The 19,397-nt window shown below is 40.1% G+C and overlaps 2 protein-coding genes across 6 annotated transcripts in view; one reads left to right on the top strand and one right to left on the bottom strand.

The window, feature by feature from the left end:
* irf3 (interferon regulatory factor 3) overlaps positions 1–12,750 on the top strand; it is a 27,270-nt gene extending 14,520 nt beyond the window's left edge. The window contains exons 2-11 of one of the 5 annotated variants that reach the window (XR_013910993.1): positions 7,459–7,625; positions 7,812–7,983; positions 8,323–8,396; positions 8,516–8,576; positions 8,679–8,747; positions 8,866–9,111; positions 9,340–9,430; positions 10,075–10,365; positions 10,447–10,571; positions 11,066–12,750. Coding sequence is in view for 4 of the 5 variants with exons in the window: in XM_026162877.2 (XP_026018662.2) it covers positions 7,461–7,625; positions 7,812–7,983; positions 8,323–8,396; positions 8,516–8,576; positions 8,679–8,747; positions 8,866–9,111; positions 9,340–9,430; positions 10,075–10,361; positions 10,447–10,571; positions 11,066–11,176 (1,401 nt within the window). In the remaining variant the exon portion in view is untranslated. Of the gene's footprint in view, positions 1–7,458; positions 7,626–7,811; positions 7,984–8,322; positions 8,397–8,515; positions 8,577–8,678; positions 8,748–8,865; positions 9,112–9,339; positions 9,431–10,074; positions 10,366–10,446; positions 10,572–11,065 lie in introns of those variants that run through there. The other 4 variants (XM_026162878.2, XM_026162877.2, XM_080305519.1 and 1 more) reach the window with 4 other exon arrangements.
* LOC113019274 (chaperone Ric-8A) lies at positions 11,907–19,397 on the bottom strand. The gene is made up of 14 exons (XM_026162870.2): positions 19,175–19,397; positions 18,700–18,794; positions 18,548–18,595; positions 18,019–18,036; positions 17,836–17,925; positions 17,119–17,726; positions 16,710–16,845; positions 16,442–16,630; positions 16,174–16,268; positions 15,331–15,481; positions 15,059–15,154; positions 13,462–13,606; positions 12,854–13,127; positions 11,907–12,421 (listed from the first exon to the last, which is right to left on the bottom strand). The coding sequence occupies exons 2-14, from the start codon at positions 18,787–18,789 to the stop codon at positions 12,280–12,282; spliced, it is 2,082 nt and encodes a 693-aa protein (XP_026018655.2). The 5' UTR covers positions 18,790–18,794; positions 19,175–19,397; the 3' UTR covers positions 11,907–12,279.

Here is a 19,397-nt window from a genome sequence, read left to right as displayed (position 1 = left end):
TGTATTTAGCACAAGTACCGAAAAGTACCAGAAATACTATGATTTAGCAGAATAGTAATAACTTACAAAATTACAAATATGGAGGCATATTGAAACACAAATGCACAGAGGGACACACAAACACAGGCTCTAATCCAGTCAACCAGTCTAACTATGTTCAATTTAAATCCTACAATGACATGCTGTCAAATAAGGGCAGGGTCCTCTCTCTCCCACTAAACACACACACACACACACACACACACACACACACACACACACACACACACACACACAGGGAGAGAGGACTAAGTTTCTAGGTCAGCCTGGGAGCTGCTGAATTTGAATCCACCAATCAGAGAGGCTGTTCACGTTTTCCCGCCAAAAAAGGTGCATCTTTTTACACACGCAGCACAGAGACATAGACCTGCTTCTTTCAGTTTATTTCACATAGTGAGGATTCCCCTCAAACAAATGACCATAATTTCCTAACCATAGGGGCTAGAGCGGTCATTCTTACACCGTTTTGTTCAGAAGAGATGGGGGGATCTTCAAGTGTTGACAATTTATCATTAAAATATGAATTTTTAGAGATATATGACATGGATGACTTGTTGACTTAGAAGCCACGAATTCCCCAATATGCAAATTTGAATACCTGGAGCCCACATACATGATTGGCTGGCTGGGAAGCCGTGCAGGCCCTGATTTGTGGGTTTGAATTCCTCAGCCCTCAGATATGATTGGCTGGCTTAGAAGCCACGAAGGCCCCAATATGCAAATTTGAATGCCTCAGGACACTTATTTGATTGGCTGGGAAACTGTGCAGGCCCTGATTTGAAAATTTGAATGTCTCAGTCCTCACAGAGGATTGGCTGCCTGGGGACCTGGCAGAAATATATAGAAATAGTATGATTAAGCATAAATACTACATTTAGTAGAAATACTATGTTTTAGCACAAATATTATAAAAAGAAGAAAAACTATAATTTAGCAGAAATACTATATTAAGCACAAATCCTATAAAAAGCAGAAATACTATAATTTAGAACAAATCCTATAAAAAGCAGAAATACTATAATTTAGCAGAAATACTATGTTAGGCACAAATCCTATAAAAAGCAGAAATACTATAATTTAGCAGAAATACTATATTAGGCATAAATCCTATGAAAAGCAGAAATAGTATGATTTAGCAGAAATACTGTATTTAGCACAAGTACCGAAAAGTACCAGAAATACTATGATTTAGCAGAATAGTAATAACTTATTGAAACACAAATGCACAGAGGGACACACAAACACAGGCTCTAATCCAGTCAACCAGTCTAACTATGTTCAATTTAAATCCTACAATGACATGCTGTCAAATAAGGGCAGGGTCCTCTCTCTCCCACTAAACACACACACACACACACACACACACACACACACACAGGGAGAGAGGACTAAGTTTCTAGGTCAGCCTGGGAGCTGCTGAATTTGAATCCACCAATCAGAGAGGCTGTTTACGTTTTCCCGCCAAAAAAGGTGCATCTTTTTACACACGCAGCACAGAGACATAGACCTGCTTCTTTCAGTTTATTTCACATAGTGAGGATTCCCCTCAAACAAATGACCATAATTTCCTAACCATAGGGGCTAGAGCGGTCATTCTTACACCGTTTTGTTCAGAAGAGATGGGGGAATCTTCAAGTGTTGACAATTTATCATTAAAATATGAATTTTTAGAGATATATGACATGGATGACTTGTTGACTTAGAAGCCACGAATTCCCCAATATGCAAATTTGAATACCTGGAGCCCACATACATGATTGGCTGGCTGGGAAGCTGTGCAGGCCCTGATTTGTGGATTTGAATTCCTCAGCCCTCAGATATGATTGGCTGGCTTAGAAGCCATGAAGGCCCCAATATGCAAATTTGAATGCCTCAGGACACATATATGATTGGCTGGGAAGCCGTGCAGGCCCTGATTTGAAAATTTGAATTTCTCAGTCCTCACAGAGGATTGGCTGCCTGGGGACCTGGCAGAAATATATAGAAATACTATGATTAAGCATAAATACTACATTTAGTAGAAATACTATGTTTTAGCACAAATACTATAAAAAGCAGAAATACTATAATTTAGCAGAAATACTATATTAAGCACAAATCTTATAAAAAGCAGAAATAGGATGATTAAGCATAAACACTACATTTAGCAGAAATACTATGTTTGAGCAAAAATCCTATAAAAAGCAGAAATACTATATTAGGCACAAATCCCATAAAAAGCAGAAATAGTATGATTAAGCATAAATACTACATTTAGTAGAAATACTATGTTTTAGCACAAATAGTATAAAAAGCAGAAATATTGTAATTTAGCAGAAATACTATATTAGGCACAAATCTTATAAAATAGCAGAAATAGTATTATTTAGCACAATAGTAATAAGTTAAACAGAAAAATTGGAAAAGCAAAATGGACAGCTGAAAAAATGCTGAACATGCTGAGGGTCCCTCAAATATACTTGTTAAATGAAAAAATCAGCAAAAAAAATGCACAGGGAGAGAGAAGTAAGTTTCTAGGTCAGCCTGGGAGCTGCTGAATTTGAATCCACCAATCAGAGAGCCTGTGTACTTTTTCCCGCCAAAACATGTGCCTCTTTTTACACACGCAGCAGAGAGACACAGGATTATTGCAGTCTATTTCTCATAGTGAGGACTCCCCTCAAACAAATGACCATAATTTCCTAACTGTAGGGGCTAGAGCGGTCATTCTTACACCGTTTTGTTCAGAAGTGATTGGGGAATCTTCAAGTGTTGACAATTTATCATTAAAATATGAATTTTTAGAGATATATGACATGGATGACTTATTGACTTAGAAGCCACGAATTCCCCAATATGCAAATTTGAATGCCTGAGGCCACATATATGATTGGCTGGCTGGGAAGCTGTGCAGGCCCTGATTTGAAAATTTGAATTTCTCAGTCCTCACAGAGGATTGGCTGCCTGGGGACCTGGCAGAAATATATAGAAATATTATGATTAAGCATAAATACTACATTTAGTAGAAATACTATGTTTTAGCACAAATACTATAAAAAGCAGAAATACTATAATTTAGCAGAAATACTATATTAAGCACAAATCCTATAAAAAGCAGAAATACTATATTAGGCACAAATCCTATAAAAAGCAGAAATACTATATTAGGCACAAATAGTATAAAAAGCAGAAATACTATAATTTAGCAGAAATACTATGTTAGGCACAAATCCTATAAAAAGAATAAATACTATAATTTAGCAGAAATACTATATTAGGCACAAATCTTATGAAAAGCAGAAATAGTATGATTCAGCAGAATAGTAATAACTTACAAAATTACAAATATGGAGGCATATTGAAACACAAATGCACAGAGGGACACACAAACACAGGCTCTAATCCAGTCAACCAGTCTAACTATATTCAATTTAAATCCTACAATGACATGCTGCCAAATAAGGGCAGGGTCCTCTCTCTCCCACTAAACAAACACACACACACACACACACACACACACACACACACACACACACACACACACACACACACACACACACAGAGGGAGAGAGCTGCCGAATTTAAATCCACCAATCAGAGTGGCTGTTTACGTTTTCCCGCCAAAACAGGTGCATCTTTTTACACACGCAGGACAGAGAGGCACAGGATTATTGCAGCCTATTTCTCATAGTGAGGACTCCCCTCAAACAAATGACCATAATTTCCTAACCGTAGGGGCTAGAGCGGTCATTCTTACACCGTTTTGTTCAGAAGAGATGGGGGAATCTTCCAGTGTTAACAATTTATCATTAAAATATGAATTATTAAAGATATTTGACTTCTAATGCACCATAACTGAGTAGAGCGAAGCAAAAACTGCCTTGACTTGCCCTCAAACAACGCTTTCTAACTCTAAATCTATTTGGAGTATCGATATCATTCTTTCACCGTAAGAGACAGCAGGCTTTGGTGAACAATCATGGAAATTTTCAGGTCTCTGTGGAAATCCAACAAAAAGTTATGACGAGAGAAAAAAGTGGTTCATTTCCAGGGTTTGAAATCTGAAGAAATCTGAGCGAAGGACAAATTTCCTACCCTCAAACAAGTCCAACTCATTTCAGAACGGTAATAGGTGAGAAAGAAATTCTTGAATTGTGAGCGTCACGAGTGTCTGAAGATATACCGGGACAAGCCTCATGTCTTAACTTTGCTTCGTTAAGGAGATATGACGATTCGAATATGCCTCTCATTACAGAAATCCAGCGGTGATTTTGAACAAACTCTCCATTGACTTTATATGGAGAGTTTTCTGACCTTGTGTTAGTCTGAGGAGATTTGCCAAAATTCTATAAATCCCACAACAATGATGGTGACATTTTCTGAAAGCCAGCAAAAATACCTACGTTTTGATGTATAATTTGTGGAAGTTGAGTGAAAATTGAGCAAGTAGCAAACAGTTGTTCGGACATGAAGAGAAGACTGCAAAAGCTTCAGTGGCACACTGGAAGCCAAGAGCATAGCAACCATAACAACGCATGTATTTTGTGAAAAATCACAATTTTGCAACTCAAAACTTTAAGAGGCATAAAAGTAAAACAGTAAAAGATTTCAAAAAGATGAATCATACCTGAATAGCCCAATAATTTATGAACATTTTAAAGTTTGAATGGTTGTTCTAGGTGAAAATATGAGGAAGTAGTTAAGTTTCAAAAACAAGCAAATTTTAGCAGAATTGCAGAAGTTTCCCATTCATTTCAATGGGACAAATTAAAGGAAAAAAGTGGAATATTTTAAAAAGTATAATAGTTAAAAATAGCAAAAATCATAGCAAGAAAGAGCAAAAATAGCAGAATAGTTTAAAATTTGAACGGTGAAAATCGGCTGAAAATTGTGGAAGTAGTTAAGTGCCAAAAAGTGTACGGAAGCAACTGGAATAATAATAATAATAAAGTATAAAGAATAAAGAGAAACAGGAACTCAATAGTGTGGATGCTTAAAGCATCCACACAATAAAGTATAAAGAATAAAGAGAAACAGGAACTCAATAGTGTGGATGCTTAAAGCATCCACACAATAATAATAATAATAATAATAAAGAATAAAGAGAAACAGGAACTCAATAGTGTGGATGCTTAAAGCATCCACACAACTAGAAAGTGCATTTTCTGAAGAAACTGCAGTGTGAATGCTTGAATCTGAATGTATGCACTGAAATGAATTAATTGCTGAATTTTGAGTTAAAAATATTGAATGAGATTAAAAAAAAACAACAAAAAAAAACGAATTTAACCTGAAAACAAAGGTGCTGAACTGCTAAAAGCTGAAGGTTACACAGAAGAAGGAGTTGGAAAAAAACTGAAAATGTTTTAAATGTAAATTAGAAAACCCTAAGAAATGAGAAAAGAACATTTAGAGTCAGAAAACATCTGAATGAATATTAAAAGGTCATATTCTTTGAATCACTGAATGACTCAAATGTGATCCCTCCACTTTGATCCACACAGTTTAAAAAGTTTAAATGCCTGAGCTTTGAAAGATACGGTGTTGGAAAGAGAACAATAATGGCGACAATTTGAGGGTAAAATGATGGCTGTAACACTGTGGACACAGCAGCAGTTGAAAGAGAAGTGCTTAAGATGAATCTTGGCAGAGTGGCAGGCAGAGCTCGTTAAGCAGGCAGGTGTGAGCCTGGTTGCTATAGTGACTGCACCCAATGGCTCCATACACACGTACACAGACATGCGCCTCACTTTTGCTGCTTAAAATGAACAGAAAAGTCAGGCCGAAACAAATCGTTCCCAAATGAAAAGTAAAAGTCGTATTGACAAAATTCTTTCACCGTGAGCGACAGCAGCTTCTAGTCTACTGAATTCTCAGTTTTCATGCCTGTGGAGTTTATTATATGGACGTGGTGACAGTGGAAAGACACCATGCTCTTCTGATTTTCAAACGAACCTTCTGAGCCATTTTAACATTAGAGTCTATGGAAGAGTTGGAAGGAGGAGGCTGTGCATTGGTGACATTTATGAAAGAACCGTAACACCTAGTACAATAGTAAACACATTGGATGAAAGAGGACAGCCATGGCTACGTTTTGAGGGTAAAATCATACCTGTAGAGCAAACGCTGCGGACACAGCAGCAGTTTTAAAAAAGATTTTAAGATTAATTTTTTTGCTCCTCTCACTCTAGCAGTTGAGCTGCCTCACTCTAGCCCCAACATTCCGTCCCATACACACCCATTATAAACTCTGAAACGGGTGAAAAAACATCATGAAACTTAAACTGGAACTGAAGAAAAAGTATAATAGATATTGAAAAGATAAATGCAAGTTGAATAGTTGAATGTCTTGTCTTCGTTTTAAAGTTTGAATGGTGGCTCTATGTCAATGTATGTGGAAGTAGTAAGAGTTTAAAAATGAGTAAGTTGAATGAGGATTTGAAGGGTCTCCCCATTGAAATACATTATAAATTTTTGTTGAATAAAGTTGAATAAAATTAAAAATATAAATGTTAAAAATATGAAAAATGGAAGCAGTGTTGTCCAAAAGAATAGGAATCTAACGGTGTTGGAATGGTTTTTCTAAGTTGAACGGTTTTGAAGGAGTAGGATTACAAAAAACGTACGGAATACAGAATAAAATATAATAATAATAATAAAGATTACAACAACAATACTGTGAATGCTTTTCAAGCATTCACACTAATAATAATAAAGATTACAACAACAATACTGTGAATGCTTTTCAAGCATTCACACTAATAAATATGAATATACTGTTCTTGACAAATTTGTTAGAGCACTACTCAATGTAAGGTTTATGCCAAAATACTGGTAATTACCAATATATGTATTTTTTTTAATATTTCTGTAAATTTCATCAACAAGTCTGCGCTCTTTAATCAAAATCATATTTTTACTGTAATAATATAAATTGTTCTTATGTATGATTTTTAAAATGTACTGTTTTACAAAAGAAAGCAGCAAAAGTAGGACAGTAAATTATTATTTTTGGATTAAGATGCAAAATTACAGTTATTTACTTTCATTCCTGAATGAAAAATGACTTGTGTTTTTTATGCTTTATTAATTTCTGACTTCTCAGAGAGGACCAGTGTGCCGATTCAAATTTGGATATAAAAACGTGAATTCAGTTTGTTGTTTACTAAATAAATATGAGTCAGTTTTTGAGAGATTTCCTCATTATTATTTTTTTGTTTGTTTTCTTCTTTTTATGATTGGTGGGCTATTAAATTTGTCTGTATATAAATAATTATATAGCTCTAACCTCCAGTACAGACGAGCTATTTTAATGAACTGCCTGAATGAAGGAATAGCCTACATCACATCCAAGTGATTGTTTGTATGATAGCAAAAGAGTACAGGATCAGTAAGCTGTACGTCAGGCAGTGATGCACGTTATATTTTGTCTTATTGTAGAAATGGCTCATTCGAAACCACTGCTCATCCCGTGGCTGCAGGAACAGATTAACAGCAACAAGTATCCTGGTGTCCAGTGGACAAACCCAGAGCAAACAAAGTTCTGCATCCCGTGGAAACACGCTTTGAGACAGGACTCCTCTAACACTGACATTCTCATCTTTAAGGTAGCCATCAAGGGCTGACATGACATGACAATCTAATAGAAACCAGTCATGAGCATGAATTTGATATCAGCTATCCGTCCATCTTCTGCTTATCTCATTCTTTGTCCACTAATCCGTTCTTTGTTAGTCTTTAGTCTGTTCACATCAGGAGTTTCTTCCGGCTTTCATCCTGGTTTTGCCCCGCAGGCCTGGGCGGAGGTGAGCGGCAGCGGCCGGGCTAATGGAGACCCCTCAGTCTGGAAGAGGAACTTCCGCAGCGCCCTACGAGCTAAAGGCTTCAAAATGGTGGATGACAACAAGAATGATGCCGCTAACCCCCATAAAGTCTTTCAGTGGCCGGACGAGTCAACGTCAAAAGGTGAGGACCCGCTGACCATTTGGATCTTAACTACAGTGGATAGAAAGCAAATTCAATTCAAAGAAATTGTTTGCTTATTTCAAAAAACTCTGCTGTTTGGCACTCAAAATGCACAGAAAAAAAAGATCAGCAGGATGTTCTGCTTTTTACTCATTTTATAACTGCAATCAATCAACTTCATATTGCATTTGCAATTTAAATCTGATAATGCAGTTTTGCACCGCATGCTCAGTTCCTGTCTGTCCGTGCAGCACATTTTGCATACACTCATGTCTCTGTATCTCTAACTAGACATGTTTCTCAGAAAATAAAAAAAAATGCATGTTTTCACTCCTGAAGCTAACTCTTGTGCTGGATCCCAGGAGCAAGATGGGGCTGATTTGTTTGCAGATCTGGGCATTTCCATTCAAGAGGTGAGACTGCTCTGTTGGATTGTTTACCTGTAAGAGGACAGATGGCAACAAAAAAGAGGTATTGCTGAAATGCTGGGTATTGATGTAAGTGAATAAGATGTGTGTCGGTGTTATCCCAGACCCAGGACATCCAGTGTTTAGAAGGATGTCTCTTACTTCCAGAAGGCGCTGTGTTTTTGGGTGAGAGCAATTGCCTTTTTCATTGGATTTAGAAGGGGAACATTAGTCTGGCGCTTATTAGCGACAATCGCCATCTGAATGTGTCTGGTCCATATCTGCCAGCAGAATCTGCTGCCAGCCCGGATATTCTCCAGGAGTGTCTCAGAGGAATGAACATCAGCCCTGAAGCAGGTAGGCTTATCAGCTCTGCTTATCATTTTCCTCCTCGCTGCTGCAGTCAGAGCAGAAAACAAAGAGTATCTGAGGTACTTTTCTACAAGCTGGTTCAGTTTCTCCAACTTTTCCACAGAGGGCACCGCAGGCTTTGAGCCTCCTCCCGAGCAACAGCAGCTGCAGAATCAGGTTGCGATTGGTGGACACTCGTTGCCTGGGCAACAGCAGTATCCAGTAATGTATGAGGGTGCAGTTACTGAAGCTGGGTTGCCTGAGCAACCAGCACATCCAATTGGGGGAGCTGAGGGAGGGGCCTATGATGAGCAGTTGGCGGCACAGTTCCTACAGACAATGCAAAAGACCAGCAATGGAGATAATTTCAGTAAGTTGGAGAAGGGGGTGGGTGGGGGTGGGATGCTATGCTGCTGTATCAGACAAATGGGGATTTTTACACAGACACTCTGAAATGACATCCAGCACACACAGTATTCAAATGGAACGTGTTTAACAGGGACTTATATACAAAGCGCCCTGACAATGTGAATAGCAGGGACAGAGTGGAACTGTAAGCACCTTTCCTCATACACTTCCACTGTCTCTGAATCCACAGGGACTCAATTCAAGATATCTGTGTACTACAGAGGGGTGAAGGTTTTGGAGCAGATGGTTGAGAATGAGGCTGGAGTGCGCTTGGTCTACAGGTAACATCAAAATGAACGCGACAAATGCTCAGCAGTTCCAGTTCAAATATACTGTAAAACTTGCTTCCTTATTCTCGTTCCTAGAGGGACAAACTGAGGGAGATGCTACTGTTTTTTCTATCTGAGATCAGGAGTTTACATTAGCATGAAGGCATGAGTACCACTTTGTCTTTCCTTTAAAAAAAAGAGAAAAGAAATCCTCCCACCTCTAAAGCTCAGTAATTTTTTTAAATGTAATGATTTATTTATTCAGCCAAGTTCCCCTTCACCAGGCAAAGCATTTTGAGGGAACAGAGCTTAGAATAAGGACTGAAAATGTAATCTCTAAAATCACAGTATGCAATTTTTGCCTTCAAAGTTCAAGATTCAACAATCTTTATTGTCGTTATGCACTGTTTACTTCTGTAACCATACTGCTGTGTTTCAACTTAGCATCAGTGCAACAACTGCAGTGAAAACAGCAATACTGAATATAACGTGGTCTGTTTAACTTATAACTAATTATAGTTTATATATTGCAGGATTTTTCATTGCTGATATCTTTGATTAAAAAAACACAAAACAGCCTCTAGCAAATGCGACTGTTTTAAACTCAGCGATTTTCTCCGATAACTGAAATATAGAAATGCTTGTATTCACATCAGTACTGATCTCAATGGGACAGTTTTGGATCGTGAGTCAGGCCTCACTATAGTCTCCCTGCCAAGTCCCGGAGCCATGGTGGATCAAAACCAAGCCAGCCTCACCCAGCGGATTCTGGACATGCTGGGTGATGGCTTGGAGGTTGGCGTGTCGGGCCAAGTGGTCTACAGCCAGCGACGGGGGGAAAGCAAAGCTTTCTGGAGCTTCTGCAAATTTGACCAGAGCAGACAACCCCAAGAGATTTCTAAACATCCTCAGGTTCTTTACAAGTTCACGGACTTTGTGCGAGGTAGGTAAGAGGAATTATTTTGGAGCTTTTGTGAATTTAGTGGCTTTAGGTACAGTTTTTTATGTATCGTCTCCTGTCTGCTTAGGAATAAAGGACTTCATTGAGGGGAATGCTAAAGAGTGCGCTCCCTGCTCCCTGTTCTTCTGTATTGGGGAAAAGTGGCCTGACCCACAATGCAAGCCTTTGGAGAAAAAACTCATCGCAGTGGAGGTGAGGAAACTTTCTGAAATTATTTAAAACATGCATACAGTGCTGTGCTCTCACAGACCTCTAAGCAGTATTTCAAATAGGCAGAGATTTTTTTCCCCCTTTCTGCTGCACAAACTTGTATTAAATTTCATGAGCGATCAACCTCTAAAATTGCCCTCTCACGAGGAGGGAGCCGTACTCAGCAGCACTTTTGAAGAGGCAATTTTGCCTCAGTATTGATTAACAGCACAAAGGGAACAAAGCCTGAATACCGGCGCTGACAGCTGATCCTTCAGGTGTAAAAGCTTTTTTTTCTTTTCGTCCTTCTCCTCAGCCTCCACACAGGACGGCACACTGAGAAATCAAAAGCTTTATATAAAAAGTTTCTCAAAGAAACCAGCTTGACGCGTCTCATTGCTCGACCTTTCTCTGATTTCACTGCTACCGTCGAGCTCAAACGCGTCGCCTTTGCACTCGCGCCTGACTCCCGCTCCTTATTTATTTTCTCCGCTCAGGTGTGCCTGACTTCGATGGAGTTACTCAAGAACATGGCTGTTGAAAACGGCGCCTCTTCCCTGAAGTCTGTGGAGCTGCAGATGTCCCTGGAGGAGATGATGGAGTACTGAACATTTGGAAGCGGTGGCTGTTTTACTAATTTGAGATTTTTAATCTTGGCTTCTTAAAACATCTCAGTTATGTTTGTGAATAATGTTTAATAATGACACTGATACTGTGTTGGTTTGTACTTCACCCGGGATCAAACGGTCTGACTTATACTGTATGGAGACTAAGTGTGCACTGATTTCTATCTTAGGATTTTAAAACAAGTCACAGGGACATGATCAGGGTTGTTACTGAAAATCAAGATCACATTTTTACAGTAATGAGCTGATGTCACTCAGGTAAAGAGACATGACTTTCACTCATTTAACATTTTGTGCCCTCCTCCTCTTTTTAAGCTTCACTTTTCCTCTTTTAAACTGAGTCTTAATGGCAGTCAAAGTGAAACACCACCCATAAGCTGCAAGTTTTCCTGCTCATGAACTTATTTGTTATAATAATCGGCCTAATGCCGTGAAATTAATGTGTTAAGGGGTGAACAAGTGCAACCTGGTAACAAACCCCCTGCTAAAGTGTAATACAACAAAGTGAAATTGGCATTAGTGCCTTGAATACAACAGAGCCACAGATAAAAATAAATATACAAGCTGATTTTAGCAGTGCAGATGTAGCCAGAGCATCTGGAGCTTTTTTGACATTATTAGCTTAATATGAGGAACATACACCTCAGCAGATGTCATGTGCTACGACACATCAGCGTGCTGTGCAGATAACCACACTGATCGATACCGGAGATTATTTGTTTTGAAAACTTTATTGAAACATTAATGGGTAGCATTCCTCTGCTGAATCTACTACATGATCAAAATGGCCTTTTCACCATTGCGATGTCACACGTAACTGTATTGCTGCTCTACGCTGCCAGTCTGAGTCAAAAGAAGAAGAAGTGTGAAATTACCTTTGGTTTTTTTGTCTAGGTTTTTCTTTTTTTAAATATCCTTTCTTGAATTTATTCTCTCTCAGCACGACTCTGTTTGGTCGAGAACTACATCGCTCTGTCTTTTCACACCACCCATAGAGACACAACACATCTTTTCCACTGATGACCTGTACAAGTGAAATGTTTACAAAGTAATATCGATAAACTGAACAAACTGATGAACAGAAATCAGTCCTTGTCTCCTTCCTCTGTTTCTCCGTCATTCTCTGACTCAGACCTCGCCTCCTCAGAGAGAGGATTTTCCTTCAGTCCTGACATTGGGACGAGCTTCCCCTCTTCATCCACTCCCATCGGCTGGATGATGTTGTCTCTGTAAAATACACGAGATGCAGGTGATTTGATCACCAGCATGAGCTTTAACAGCCTAACTGTTTAATTTACCATCAATCTGCTGTATTATGCAAGAACAAGAGGAACACTTGAGTTTTACAGACCTTACTGTTTCTTACCAGTATACAATTTTAATGACTACTTGACCCATTAATGCTCATCAAAGAACTTCCTCTGCAGCAACACATTGAGACGCTGCAGATTATGCGCTGGAATTAGCTTTTGGTTATATACACATGTACAGTCTGCTCGACACTTTTATTGCAACTCTGTATTTGTACCTTAATAAATTAAATTCTGTAAACTTTTGCTGTGGTGTGGTGGGAATCAGTTGACGTTTACTGTATTCATTAGAAGTATCTGAGACTTTTGTGTATCTCTCATGTTTGTAGCTTTTTGACGTTTTGCTTACCTGGACAGCTTGTTGAAGAGCATGATCAGCCTCTTGGCCTCCTCCTCCTTCTCCTCCTCTGTCATGCCCTCCATAGGGTCTGGCTGCTCTGCCTCCACCCGCCCCGTCACTGGGTTGATGCGGTCTTTGACCTGCCGGTACTCCTCGGTGTCTGAATCAGAGTCGCTGGAGTACTGGGTATCAGAGGTCCTGGGCCCCTGGCCTCCCAGGAGCCCCCTGGTGGCCAGCAGACCTGCTGCGTTACCGTAACCCGTATACTTCACAAAACGGCTCACTAGGAAAAGAAGCGTTGGTGTTCTCAATAAGGCACGAAAGAAAAAATACAGAAAGAGCTACAAAACATTTCAGCACCACTGCATTCACAGATTAGATTTAAAATAATGTATATAATCAAAACAAACATGACTATCAAGACTACATAAAATAATAATAAAGACATAAACACAAATATCTAAAAGGTAATAAGAGTTTTTTTTAAAGCACAATAAAAACTAATGACGCCCGTTGTTTAAATACCATCTGATCATTTCAATATGCATTTTTCTATTTTTATGACCAGACTGTAACTTCACCCTATTTTTATTAATCCACATATTGCTTCTTCTTACCATTTTCCTTGCAGAGGACAAAGATGAGGTCAGCGGCACAGTGTTTGAGGTCTGTGTCCAGATGAGTCATAAGACGAATCAGACGGCTCTTCACTGTGGTGCCTTCCTCTGGCCTCTGTGATACGTTTCTCAGAGGAGGCAGGATCTAATGATGGCGACACATTATAGCTTTAATTTTCTTTAATGTGTTTTGTTTCTTCTTCTTTTTTAAATAAATATGAGCGAGACCATTCTGATGCTTGCAAATGAAGCAAAATGTGCCGTTAACCTCAAAACAATGATGGATTTCAAAGTCTGAGACAAATCAAATATATAATGAAAAATCCTTTCTCATAGTCAGTGTGTTGGAGGGAGGAGAAGGGTGTTTAGGGATGAGCTGGAACAAGTCTGCCAACGCACATCTTCCCGGAATTAAAGGATCTGCTGTCTTTGTGCTAAAGTCTTCAGCAACCGCTTTTTTTAAAAAAAAAATGTCTTTTTAGTTTTTCTTTAAACATTGGCTGTTTTTTCACTCACTTTTAGCTCCACCCTTGTACCTGACCATTACAGAGAAACATGTATTGTGCTCATTAAGCCACTTAACACTGAACAATGAATTACTGAAGCATAAAAAAAGGGATCTAACTCATAGGATGAACCAGTTTAAACTGGATCTTTAGCAACCTGTCACCAAAACATACAATTGGTGCTACTTTCTTTTGTATCTATAAAAATCCCAAAGGTAACACAGCTGGACCGGCATAAAATAGTATTTTGCACCAACATGGTGATTCTCAAAGACAGTTATCCAAAAACGTGGCACATCTCAGCATGGTGTGCATTCAAGGAAACTGGACAAATGGAGAACAGAAGAGGAAGTTGTAAACTTGTCTGGTTCAAATTGTCCTCAGTATGTACGAGGAGGTCAGGAGCGATGTGCAACAGTCAGTGTTAACATGCATCTTCAAAACTGGGAGGCCAGTTCATGGTTTTGGGTTGCTTTTCAGTCAGTGGTGTTGGGGGATCCTATCAAAAGTGATGAAATTATAAATCAGGCAAGTGCCATCAGATTTTCATTCACCATACAATGCAATCTGCAAAACACCTGATTGGCAATAGCTTCATTTTTCACCATGACAACGATCCCAAACACACTGCCAGTACATGGATTGGCCTCCCCAGAGCCCGGACCTCAATGTTACTGAGGCAGTGTCGTATCATCTTTACATAGAACAAAACAAAAGACAGCCAACATCCAAAGAAGAACTTTTTTTTAGAGAACTAACCCTGAATACTACTGTAAGAAATTACAAGAAAGCTACCTAAGAGAGTTCAGGCTGTGTTGAAGGATAAAAGTGGTCATAGAATTGTACTAACTCTGTTTATAGCAATATATATAGAAGCGAGGGGTGTCTCAAGACTTTGCACAGTACTATGAATACTACAAGTATCTTATAGTCTTCAGTCTTATAGAGTCCAGGCCTGCACAGGTCAGGTGTTGGTTGGTTACATGCAAATGATCAAAAGCATACTAGACATTAAACGTGCTACAAATATTTTGGCATCAAAACATCAAAAAGCTAAACACAGGAGCTATCTCTGAGGTGTCGTATATTACATATTTTCTGATGTAGTGCCGTGTTTCTCTGTGAGCCCTGCAGCTCTCCGTCAGCAGATTGAGGATTGGTGTCAGCTTCTCTTTGATCTTATCTCCCTGAAAAGCACATAAAACAAATCCTCTCCGTTATTTCCGTAATACCAGCTGCTCCCTTTTTCACGCTGCAAAATATAAACTTTAAGAACAAATCACTGAGAAAAAACCCCCCCCTCACAAACACACAAATGGATCAGAAATGACTCTACAAACAGAACTCTTTTCTACTCCCTCACCGCCTCCAGGCGTCTCTCCATGAACATCAGCAGGGTGTGGACGCAGTCCATGTTGACCCCCTTGCACTGCTCTGAATCTGGCTCCAGAGGCACCGTCAGCAACACATCGAGACACTGCAGAGGAAGCGCTGACAACAGGTTCACTGTGTGACTGCGGGAGTGAGAGAAGGTCACGGCAAAGGAGTGAGTGTTGATAGAAGAGAGCGGGGAAAACCTATTCCCTGCTCTGCTTTTCCTTGTTTTTTTTAGACATATACTGTTAGACTGGAGGTCAGTGTATGTGCAAGTAATCCCTGTGATAAATAAGGGTTATTTTGAACCATGCAAAGCTACTCCAATACAGCCTGAAAATAAAAAGGAGCTGAAAATGATCAGAGCAGATCCCCCTTTAAACATTTGGTGTTGTTTGGCTGGATGGATTATACACTGTTTCATCCAAAATGATAACAAATGCTACTCAAAATACACTATTATTGGAATTATATCTAGACCTAATAAAAAGGCATTGATTTCTATATATACTTGGGATTTTAATCAGACCTGCAGCTGAACATTCAATCTATCTGGAAGTCTCAAATAAGCAAGCAAGAGGAGGGTGCATGTTATTAAACTCATAATTATAGACTCATCCTTGTTGCTTCAAATGTTATTAAAAATAGTGCTTCTGCATGAAAGTGATTTTGCAACCCCTAATGAATTTCTGAAGGTTTATATCTAATTTTATAGTCCATCGTTTAAATCAATTATAACTGCACAGTATGTGTTACAATTGCACGATAGTAAATTATGAGATTATCAAGCCTGAATATTTTCACAGCTTGGGTTTTGTCACGTTGTGCTCACCCCTGCAGTTCATCTGTGTCTTCTGACAGGAGACACTTCCTCAGCAGACAGAGGCGCAGGATCGCCACCAGGTGTCGGTACAGAGCCGCATCATCCTGATTAAAGGCACAGACGCAGCTAATGCCTCTTCAACTGTCCTGTTCTTTCGCACATTTAGCTTTTATATGATTGCATATTTGACTGATGACATATATGTTGTATTAAAACTCCTGTAAAAAGTAAACACGAAAGCAAAGCTTCTGAAAAATGCGAGGGCCTTTACACACACCTCACTTGGGTCCTGCTTGTGGGTGCTGTGCGTGATATTGAAGAGAATTTTGAGGATCTCTGTGACGCGCTGAGAGGTTTCCAGAGAGATGGGCTGTGTCTGTGGGTCCAAGACACACTCATACTGGTCCTTCCACTGCACCTCCAGGCAGCTCTCCAAGGCTGCTGTGAGGATGGAAACCCCTCCCTCCTGGAAGAGAATAATCAGTGTGAGGGCAGTAACGAGGAGTAAAACAGGAATAACTTTGGACTATATGACATCGTGCGACCTGTTTAAGCTGGGTGCTGAGCTCTGGCCGGAGTGCAGTCATGAGGAACATGAAGCGCAGTTCATAAAACTGAGCACTAGAGGGATTCGACCAGCTGACACTGGATGATACGCGCTCTATGAGGCCACACATGAGCCTGATGGAAACAAAGGAGATAGATGTGAACTTTCCAGATGAAGCCAAATGCAGCTTATTGCAAGTGAGAATGACACTGTCCTCGGGATAGCACTGTTTCAGTCCCCTGTCCTTCTATTTGTCATAATAACCTTTACCAGGCATGAGAATTGTTGCTTTCACAGGTATAAATAAGCGAATATATGTTTTTTAGGTGCTTTGCGATTATTATAAGCTGCTGAAAATTACACAGTTTATGGGAACTGATGCGATTGTGTGTGCATGCCGAGCCTACCTGAGAGCACTGAACCTTTCCTGTGCCCAGGCGCTGTTGTACACCACGTTACACAACACCTTCATGGCCTCTTTTCTCTTTGCCTCCTCTCCGGACTCCAACTCCTCCACCTCCTCCTCCACATCCATCTTACTCTCTCTGCGGTCCCTCCGCCCTCGCTCCAGGACCCTGTGATGCGTCCCACCTCTGTGCAGTTCGTTGATGCTCGTCCTGTGGCTCCCAAACCAGCTGATGCTGTCCAAATCGCCGCTGTTGGTGATGCTGATGTCGCTTTTGGCATCCTCGTCGAAGGCCGGTGGCTCCTCGTTTTGGTCGTTAGTTTCAGCTTCAGCTTCATCCTCATTAGTGTGACCCTGCAGCACTTTGGTTTCGGTGAGAGAGGCAATGATGTTATCGTAGAAATCAGAGTCGGGGTCGCTGACTTCATCACTGATGTCACTTGTGGTCAGCCCGGCTAGTTTGGCCAGAGTCAGGAGGGCGCTGTCGGTCACCAAAGGCCCCAAGACCTTTTGGTCCCGGGACAGGATCCTCAGAGTGCGTAGGCATACTCTCAACAGGTGACATTTGACTTCCGTCCTTATGAACCTCACAAGGACAACACCTAAATTCTGAGAACAGGAGCAGAAACATGTTTGCAGGAATTTATCATAATAATAACTTTTACAAGGACTAAGAATATCACATCTGGGCAAGCAGAGAGTGACAGCATCGGATCACCTGTCTGAGGATGAGTCCTCGATCCTCCAGGTCGTACTCGTCCAAGTCCGAGTCAGAATCAGTGCAGTCCCTCACTTTATTCTTCCTGAACTAGTAAAACAGTGCAACAAGGATTACTGGATTTCTTTACGGTACTTTTCATGTGCAGTGCTTAATTACTTCTAAACTGTGGCAAAACCCTACCTCTTCTAGTCGCCTTTGCTTAAGAGATGGTCATCCATTAGACAGGAAATGTAGCAGAAGAGAGAGGAAATAGTGCTGTTAGAAGTCCTTCTACAAGTTCACAGTATGGCATTTTCCCTAAAAACCTATTTACAAAGCTTAGGAGCAATTTACTGATGGGATGAGGTCATTCCTAACCCAAAAGAAAGGTTATCTTTGCTGGGAATGACAATCAATTAACAGGGGACAGTGAAGGATATCATAACATATTTATTAATTTGAAGGTAATTAGAAGTTTTTTCTAACCCAGACAATTATTCAGTCACTCTGTCTGGATTCAATCTGCCTGAGCAGGCAAGGAGAGAGGATCAGAGACAACTGATACAGCAGAATTACTAATCATAGATTGGAGTGTGTAGGGGTGGGGAGGGGCGGATAAGTCGGAGGTGTGCCGTGAGAGGGAATAAGGTGACGTTATAAGGAGCACCAGGAGGACGTGGGTTTATGCCTGTAAACTTTCCTTCTGGTGCAGCAACATAAACAGACTTACTCTCCGTCTTTCCCTCTCCTCTGTGTCAAAGAAGAAACACTGGGCATACTACAGGAAGAGAAATAATGACACACACACACAAAAACAGAAAAACAGTGTCATGAGCAGCATTAGAACTTGTGAGAAATACACAAGCTTCTGTGTCGCGTCACCTCTTTGTTGAACTCCTGCAGCCTTATCTGAACACCATTCTCATCTCCCTGCTTGATGCACTGGATTATCCCCTCGATGTCCACGTTCATGCTTCCTAAACACACACACAAGCACGCACACACACACCCACAGACAATTTAGGGCAGAACAAAATGAAAGTTACACAACAATGACGATGGTCATGGCAGAGGTTATGTATTGTCAAACAGAAAGAAACCATAAATACACAATAGAATAGCACACATTCGGTCTGTTGTTCATCCAGAATATAAAATAAAACCCACTAAATAGGAAATGAAATGACAGCTGCTCATCCTTTCACTTCATCTTCACAGCTACCACATAACTGATCACTGATGAAGGATTCCTTAGCAGTTAAAGTGAATCTGTATCTTTTATATAGCAGGCACTGACATCAACACTACACACACACATAAAATCTGCAGATAGATTACCGTGCTTCGCTGAACTTACCTCGCACAGTTCAGTATAGTAGTCAGGTGATAAACTGTATACCTTAAATATGACAAACCAAATCACCGCTCCGACTTTGCTTCAGGTTGTCGCCAAGCGTTTATTTCTCCAAGTACGTGCCCCGAGTCCTGTGTTCAGCTTTGAATTTGCTCAATTCAATCACTCTCTATGCACTCTCATTCTCTCAGCCTATCTCTCTCACTCTGTCTCTCTCGCTTTAATC

Source organism: Astatotilapia calliptera, chromosome 8 (genome assembly GCF_964374335.1).
Source record: "Astatotilapia calliptera chromosome 8, fAstCal68.1, whole genome shotgun sequence".
Taxonomy (NCBI): Eukaryota; Metazoa; Chordata; class Actinopteri; order Cichliformes; family Cichlidae; genus Astatotilapia; species Astatotilapia calliptera.
The sequence above is the reverse complement of the archived record's forward strand: the minus strand, read 5'-3'. Positions and strand labels throughout refer to the sequence as shown.